General features: G+C 40.5%; 1 protein-coding gene across 1 annotated transcript; it reads right to left on the bottom strand.

The window, feature by feature from the left end:
• Positions 1-6,783: 6,783 nt before the first annotated feature.
• On the bottom strand, positions 6,784-8,212 carry LOC118753244 (enoyl-[acyl-carrier-protein] reductase, mitochondrial-like). The gene has a single exon (XM_036488121.1). It carries the CDS (start codon positions 8,123-8,125, stop codon positions 7,031-7,033), a length of 1,095 nt encoding a protein of 364 aa, XP_036344014.1. The 5' UTR covers positions 8,126-8,212; the 3' UTR covers positions 6,784-7,030.
• Between the last annotated feature and the right edge of the window lie 974 nt (positions 8,213-9,186).

Below are 9,186 nucleotides of genomic sequence, written 5' to 3'. Positions count from 1 at the left end.
CACATAAACAAACAATAATGCTGGCTATTCGCACCTGGTTAGAAGGTTCATATACAACCGCACACATCTGTATTTATGTGCATATGTTAGCACTTCAATATTTGACGCATGCAATAGAGCGCTGTTGCACAGTAGCTGCAACGCGCTTGCCATTGCGCACTAAGTGCGTAGTTAATGCGCCATAAACCCCGAATAATCGCACTTTTATGTGCAACAATCTTCACTTCGTGTACCTTCTTACGTGAACTCGAACCGCCCTGGCAAGCGAATTAATGGGCTTCCCATTAGCGAAGGTAGACGGGCGATGAGCTGCGAGCTGCGAGGAGTGCAATGAGCAGTTAAAAAAGAGTTAAAGTCCAGTAGAATGCGTTGTTAGTTGTGTAAATGTATCCGCTTTTGTGTCAATTTATGCTCGTGCGTTCAGGTAACAACAACAACTATACATAGCTGAATAATTGTTCTTGCCGTCATAGCCGTACGCTGTCGAGGGAACTGTGCCACACATTTATCTCACGACTTTATAAATATTCCGTTTCTACACAATTGTGACCGCTTATTTTTTTATTCATTTAACTTCTTTTAATTTTATTGCTATGTTTTCCAACATTTATGCGCTGATAACTGTGGTGTCACATAAGCCAACTCCTTAGCTGCAGCAGGAGAAGGGGGAGGGGGGTAGAGGGGCGCTTGTGCGGGGGTTATGAAAAGCACAAAACACGGCAATATAATAATTTGTTCTTCTACACATTCTGACACACACACCGGCGACACAATTGCCACACACACGCACACACATGCATACTGAAAGAGTTGTCGGTTGTTCGGTCCGCGCTTGCCTCGTAGTGCGGCGTGTGTGTGACTTTTAAGCTGCATTTATATGACACGCAATCGCACAATCGTCGCCGGCTATCGCTTTGACCAACTTTAGCAGAATGCCAACTCATTATCCATCAAAGCGTCTTTGACTTCGTTTTTGTTTTTTTCTTTTTGCTTTCTTTGCATTGAGCTTCTTGCAACCAGGGAAAAGAAGTCGAGGAATTACGGGCAAATTACAATGGCATAAAAATGTTTATTGTTATTGTGGCGTTAGCGGAAATGAGATGCATTTTTGCCTACACACGCGCAATGTCGCTGCCGCAGTAGCAGCAGGGAAATGGACAAACAGATTTTTATGAACTAATTTAGCTTTACATAAAGTTTACTGCACAAAAAAGTTGTGTGAGTTGAATGAGTGAGTGGAATTTCTTTACAGGAATGCGTCTTTTGCGCCAGCTAACGGTAACTAATTCAATTTCCTTTCTGGCGAAATGTGTTAAACTGATTTATATAACGGCTTTACGAAGCTGCTATAATAACATAAGGATCATAACGGTGGTTTGCTGCAAAGCAGTCACAGAATTTTTTTTTTTGCCAATCTAGCTGGCAATAAAAGTTAATTATAGACCGTCCTTATGCAGCTGTTATGCGAAGATGGGTGTGTATTTGTCGAATGCGGGGACAGTTAACTAATGACAGCGTTGAACGCCACTGGAAGCAGGGTGAGACAAAGGCAAGGGCAAGGATATAGGAAAAATGAAAATTGCTGATAATTATAAGGATAGCGGCTGAGGTAGAGACGCAGTCAAGGGCAATGAAAAAGGCAAAGACAAATATAAAAATGTAGACAGAGATTAAGATTGATAAATATAAAAAAAAAAAAGAAGGTAAAGATGAAGACTAAATGTAGATTATGATGTAAATGTAGATGAAGATGAAGTTGAGTATGAGATATAAAGATGGAGATAAAGATAAATATGAAGAAAAAAGAGAAGGTGAACATAAAGTTGAAGATCGAAATGTAGATGTATATTGGTGAAGACGGAGATGAGGACGAAGATGAAGATCTACATGAAGAAGATATTAAAGATAGAGATAAAGATAAAGATAATTTTTCAAATAATAATGAGTAACCTAAGCACTCACTATAAAAAAGAAAAATGTGTATGTCCTCTTTCCTTTCTAGAAGTTATTCTATATATCGAGAGCTTATGTTCAATACCCTCTATCTGCAATTTTCACAAAAACTACTTTGTGATATTAGAACCCATCTGAGACTGACGTGCCATCACCGATACAAGGTCAGTATTAATATCGCCGATGACAGTTAAGTGTTAGGTATAATTTTATATCGGAATCTCATTTTTGTGAAAAGTGCAGATAGAGGGTATTGAATATAAGCCCTCGATATACAGTTTCACATCTTCCGAGCGTAGGGACTGCACGCACTCCATATTTTTTTTTTTTATTTTGTTAAGTTCCAAAATATCTACGAAATTCATTAAACCAGTTTTAGTAAGAAATAGCATCCACCCTATACGGTGGGGTTTCCATTTCTATTTTGTATAAGGCGAAAATATTTTGCTTTGCATTTTTGGAAATTTCCAATCGCGGCGGAATCGACCCTATCCGACACTATCTTCTTCTATTTTCTTCTATCTTCTTTTATCGACTTCATCTATTTTTCGGTTTTATGACTTCAAAAAATTTATTTTTTAAGAGAACCGGCTGATAAAAGGTTACTGCCATCCCTAAATGGACGCATCAAGGAACGGTCAAAAATCCTCATGCCCATACAATTTGTATTATTTTGTCTGTGCTGCCGAATATTGATGGATTACACAAGAATTTCGTTTTTGATATTGCTTCATATAGTTCTATTCTTAAATAGTTGAGGTCTACCCTTTATCTGTACTATACTCCCTTGTGGCAAAGTTATATTATATACAAAATTATTTTTGTTTTTTTACTTTTGTGATGTTGAGTTGAACCGAGATTGAACCCAGGCCCTGCGGAGTGGTAGCGCGCACTGCTAACAACTGTGCCTTCTCTCACATTGCCAATTAAAATGAAAAATTTGCAAAAATGTCTAATTGCGAGTATCCATAACTAGCTGTGCAACAAACGCTAATTTGAAATTATTAGCGAATTTAAATAATTGATGATCGAAGAGATGCGATAAAAATGCAGCCGCAAAAATTTTTCACTGTCCAACCGAACTATTAAAAAAAAAAAGAAAAGATTTAAAACCCGACATAACAAAGCGTAAAGTTGAAGAAGCAACCAAAGCAACAACAACAACACACATTTTGCATTTTTGGCAACACTGCCTTTGGCCATAACGTAACAATGCAACAACAGCCGGCAACTAACAAAAAAAAAAAAAAAACAAAAAAAAAAAAAAAACAGCCAACCATTCAGGCAGTATGTGCCAAAAAAAGTGAAAGTTCATTCGCTGGCGAAAAACGAAAAACTTAAGACACAAACCCGCTCGCAGGCTGCTGGCTGCACAAAATAGTATTTTTGGTTTTGGTTGTGCAGCGGCGAAAACGCGTGTGCTGCTGTGTGTGTGGGTGCTGCTGCTGTCATGGAGTTGCAGTTATTTTTTGGCAGCGGCACGCAAGGTTTGCAACACCATCACCGCCATTGGCTTCGTGTTGCCCACACACGGACACGGACTCGGACTCAAAATACGAGTACACCTCAAAATACATATTTCATAATTAATGAAAAGTAAAACTTTTTTAACGAATCCATAAATCGCGCATATGAATTTCATACATGCAAAACGTGATTTTGTATGACTCTCGGCAATTACAGTTATGATTCGGCGCGTGAAGTAGCGATCGGCATGCAGCCAGCCATGTGTGTGTGTGGTGAGGCAATTTTGGGCAAGCAGCAGACTGCTGGGCAGCGCTATTGAGTACGTCTTTATAAATGCATACAAATTGAGTACAAATTTTCATTGAGGCCGCAATTAAAAACAAAATCGTGGAATGCTTCATAGCTACATACATACATACATACATATGTAATTACAAACGTATGCGCATTAACTAATTGTTGTTTAACTGTATGTGTCATATTAGCCCAAGCAACAATGAGAAAGGGTTAAATTCACATGACCTCTCCGCACTTGTAGCCAGCCACACAGCTTAACGCTACTTTTTTTTTGTGCACTTAATTGGCAAATGGTAAATTTGTTAGCTGCCAAATTTGAAAGCAATGAAAGGCCATCACGAGGGCTGGCTGCCGCTTTGGTAACTAAGTATGGGTGCTTATAGCTGGCTGAGTTCACACACACATAGCGGTTTACGCATACTTAGGTGGCGAAAACAGTCTTCCGGGTTCAAAATTGCATGCAAATTGGTGGTGGTATCGATGCATACATTCTTCATACATTCACACTTACCTTACCTGCATACAGGGGCGTGCAATTAATGCCAAGGTAATAATTAGTTAAACCACATAATTGGCTACTAAACAATTTGGATTGCTTAGATTTCGGTTTTTGTCTAGTTTTGAATGTTTAAAAATTTACTGAGTTCTTATTTTAAGAAATACACTCGTAAAAACGTACCCGTGAATCATAATACTTATACTTTACGTTTGCACATTAGTGTGCGCCTTATTTGTATGGAGAAAATTTTTTTTGTAAGCTACAAAGCCAGACTCCCGCTGGGCAGGTGCGTTTGGCCATAAAAACTATGTCAACTCTGTCTAACATTTTTAAAATAGGATAATGGAAAGACGTGCCTCAATAACCCCTAAGTTGCATACGCTAAGCCGTTAAACCTTACATAAAGTAGGAAAAATAATTAATATTTCAGGCTGAGCACAAATCATGCCAAATGAACGTATCCAGAGGGAGTCTTACTTTGTGGGTCGAAGTTGAAAAGTAAGGCGCAGCCTAATGCACATGTATACATTAGTGCGCGCCTTATTTGTTTGGCGGCAAGACTCTCTTAGGCCTGTCTCAAGCTCAAGCATATGACTTCTGAGTACAGACCGCGTGATCGCCATCGCAAAAGAATTTTCATAGAGATCTTGAAGATAAGAAACAAACCGAATCCACTCAGCACACTTTCCTTTATTTTTCGGTAAAGAGGTTTCGGATTTGTGGAAGATATTTTTTTTTTCTCGCGGCACCGTCGGACTAGATTCGTAAAATTTGAGGTTGGCTTATAAGCTGTGATCGAGTTTCAGTTCGAGTCAAGTTTTGCATATTAAGGACCAGTTGCTCAATGTCTGGTTAGCACTAACTGCGCATTAAACATCGTTATCGACGTGGTACTCTTCATAACATATAACATAATAGCGAGTCGGTAACGTCGATAACAATGTTTAACCTGCAGTTAGTGTTAAGCAGACATTGAGTTACCGGCCCTACATGGAACCTTATTACCAAGTAAACAATCTAAACAACGATCTAGCGTTTTCAACACCCTGTATGTGACTGCATTAGCATTGTTAATCCGTTATATTGCAAAGTACAAATTTTCCCTAAGTATTCAAAAATATCCGCAGTTATGTAATTTTTTATGTGGCATACATTTGCATATGCACAAATAATTTTACATGAACACATTTATACACACACACATGCACATTTGAATGTATGTATATTTAACTGTTGCTTAATAATAAAACCGAATTTATCGCTTTGAAGACACAAAATAACAGAGTGGCACAAAATCGGTATGACTAATCGTTGTTGTGTTACTGTCTTGGCGGCCCCCAACAGGTTATTTTTGTTCCCCTTCCACGCCCTGCCTCGCAAGCCGCATTTCAAACTTCAATTATACCTTTTTTTTAGCAAAGCGAAAATAAATAAAATGCGCAATCGCGAAAAACGAATAAAATACAAAATTCAAAGCAAATGTCGCGCGCGTACCTTTTTGGCCTTACACAAAGTCGTCGTTTAAGCTGCTTTTATTGTTTCAACCCAGAAGAAATTCAACAGAAGCGAGATGGTAGAGTGAAACCTTCGTACACAAATTCCCATTCAACAAAGTTCTTGCACATTCGTACATACAAACATACACATTTTTTTTTGTTTTAAAACCTTTTCGCCGTCGTCATTAATTTTTGCCTCTTCCCTTGCACGTTCTTTTGCAATCCAATTATTTATTGCTTTATTTTCGCAAATTCGTACATCGCACCTGCTCGCTCTGTGACTCTACGTTCGATGCGTTCGTTGCTTTAACTGCTCTTTCAACTTCGACTTCAACTTCAACTTCAACTGCGTTTTCAGTTTCAGCTGTCCATTTCCACATTTGCAGTTTGCAGAGTAAAGTTCTGCACTTCAAGCGCTTTCTGCGGCACTCTGCGGTTGCTTTCCGGCTTAATTTCTGCTCGCTGTTGGTTCCTCTACTCATTGGCTACCCAACGTTGACCTGATGGATTAATAGCGTTTTGCAGATTCATTTTAATGCATTCGAACACGAATTCAGTCGTTTTGTGTTACCTGCTGCTTCCGGCTTCCCAAGGCGCTACAGGTTCGGTATGGGTCGTTGCATCGATGAATTGACTGGGAGGAGCCTTCTTTGGCTGATAGTTGGCAGCTGTAGCAGCTGACTTCAAAAGCATGCAACGGTATTTCCTTTTCTCATCGAGTTCCCACGCAAACAAAGAGCCTGCTATGAATGGGATAAAAGCAAAAGTAGAAAGAGGTACATAAAATTCGCTTAGAGGCACACAAACACCAAACAAAAGCTGTGGCACGGAAGGAAGCTGTAAAATTTGGGTTTTCTACAAGCTTTTAGGTGCCGATTGGCATTGAAGACACTGTCTTTTTGTGGATAGCGAATGAGTTCTGCGAATTTGGTTTGAGTTTGGCTGAATGTGAGGATTTTGTGTTGCTTAACCGCCGCAAACGGCAAAGTTGTTGTTGGAATCAGCGTACGCCAATTAAGAAAACGAAGGTCGAACTTTTGTTTGATATTTTTTAGTAAGACGAATGGGTAGAGTAACCAAAATAAGGATTCTATGCTTTTAATTTTAAGTCTCGCAGAGGTGGCAACCCTATTTCAAAGTGTTCGATTCTATAGGAAATACCAATTTTTGTTACGCGACTAGTATTTTTTCAAGCTCATAAATTTAGTACCAAATTATCTCTTAAACAATTGCAACGAACAAAAATACATGCGGGTAAATGGCATTATTTATTTCGCTTTCGATTTTCTATAAACACCCTTCCAGAGATAGCACCTACTTAACACTGCATATCCAAGATGTACTTCTTTCCCACCAAACCCTTCAAGTCCAAGGTTGCTGCCACCGCCGCTTTGTACTCCTTCAACGGCACCATCTCACACTTGACGCCCTTCAACTTTCCTTGCTGGAACATTTTCATTAGATCAGCGAACATTTTCTCACGCGCAGGCGTTTTGACATGGTTCCGCATCCAACGCGTCACCCAAAATCCACAAAATGAGATGTTCTTAAAGATCAGCGCAGGCGTCGAGACCATAACCGGCTGTCGCGACATACCGCCATAGGTGACCATCACCCCCATGGGTGCCAGCTGTTTTGTAATGTCCGACGCATTCTTGCCACCAACACAATTGAGCGCCAGACGCGGCGCTGGCAGCTTCTTCTTGAAGATATCCGTCTTCGCCAACTCCTCCTCCGTGAGTATTTCACTTGCGCCCAGCTCTTTCAGATAGGTTTTCACCTCCTCCAAATTCGGTCGATTGCGCACCACACCGACAGACTTCAGGCCCCACTCCTTGCACAGCTGATGCACCATCTGTCCCACAGCGCTATTCGCACCATTCTGTATGACACAATCGCCCTGAGTGAGCGGCACAAAATCCTTCAGCATGCGATAGGCTGTCGGTGGATTTACAACCAAAGTGGCTGCGGCAGCCAAGTCGATTTCATTCGGAATGCACATCAGCTGATGCTCCTCGAGGACAGCGTGTGTGCGCCAGGTGCCCAGAGCATTCTCGACCACAACGACACGCTGCCCTGGCTTAAGCTGTTGCACTTTGTCGCCCACCTGCAGCACTTCGGCCACACCCTCATTGCCGGCGATGGCTGGTAGGGGCAGCTTCACTGGATATTTGCCCTGTATGGTGTTGATGTCGGAGGGGTTGATGGGTGCGGCTAGCAGCTTTACCAGCACTTGCGTGTCTTTTGGTTCTGATGCGGTGAGCTCAACCAGCTCCAGGACGTCAGCGGGTTCACCATACTTGCAGTATTGTAGCGTTTGTGCGCATATATTCGACGCGTAACGGTGTAACGTGTTATCGGCGGTGTTGCGTCGTAATATAGAAGGTATACGGCGGCGTAATTGTGAAAACATATTCGATGAATGAGTCAAGGCTGAATTTATTTGAGCTATTTTCCCATCTGTCTGAAAGAAGAAATATTTTTTCTTTCTGTCAGTTTGAAGTTGGAGAGCACAGTGCTGGGAAACACACACTTTAAATTGAGTAAAGTAATTCGTTAATGATTTGAATATCGAAAACTGAGACGCTTTAACCCTCTGACGACCAAGATAGTTAAGGGTATCAAATCAACTGACGTCAGAATTTTGTATATTTTCTAAGCTATTTTTGTAATAAAAGCTAATGTTTGAGTTTAAAACTTTATTTCCGTTCTGAAAATTGGTTAATGGGTTAAATACGAAACCTGTTTGTTCTTTTCATTCCAGCTCAGCTCGCTATACCCGTAATTTTTTATACGAGTATGTATTTGATAGGAATAAAGGGGCGAATGACTGCTATTCTTAGAAAAAAATAAAATCTTGCCTTTCTAAAAAGTGATAGTAATCTATTATTTTTTCTTCAGAAAAAAGCTATAATTTCAGACTTAGAATTTCCAGATCTCGCACAAAAGTATACCTAAATATTTACAAGCACTCTATGTAGTGGTTTCAGGTTTTACCCATTGGCGAAAAATCTCAACGTGACTAACCGCGCACAAAGTACAAGTTCTCTTCATCAGATGCCCGCAATGAAGGTCAACTTTCTTTGGTAAATACAAAACTGCGTTTAGTATTGCAAAATAAGTGAAAAACTCTTACGTATTTTGGGGTAATTTCACAGCTGTGCCATTGCGCTTCACTTTGCCATTTCATATTTCGAGCGTAAGCAAAGTGTGAACACACACACACACACATACAACATAGTAGCAAATTGTCGATTACACAACACGCGAAAGTGAAGCCAAAGTCAAGCCGCCCCGTCCAATCAAGCTGCGAAAATCCAAATTGCTAAGTGAGCCAAGTCGGCCAAGTCAGCTCGGCTCCGCTCCACTGCGTCATTGCGTCGATTGCGGGCAAATGTGGGTGTTTTGACGCATTGTTGTGGCGCTCATACATACGTAGCATAACTGTCGACGAAGAAGTGTGTGTGTGTGCGT

This window comes from Rhagoletis pomonella, unplaced genomic scaffold, assembly GCF_013731165.1.
Source record: "Rhagoletis pomonella isolate Grant_MI unplaced genomic scaffold, Rhpom_1.0 Rhpom_scaffold_02258, whole genome shotgun sequence".
In the NCBI taxonomy this organism is placed as follows: domain Eukaryota; kingdom Metazoa; phylum Arthropoda; class Insecta; order Diptera; family Tephritidae; genus Rhagoletis; species Rhagoletis pomonella.
The sequence above is the reverse complement of the archived record's forward strand: the minus strand, read 5'-3'. Positions and strand labels throughout refer to the sequence as shown.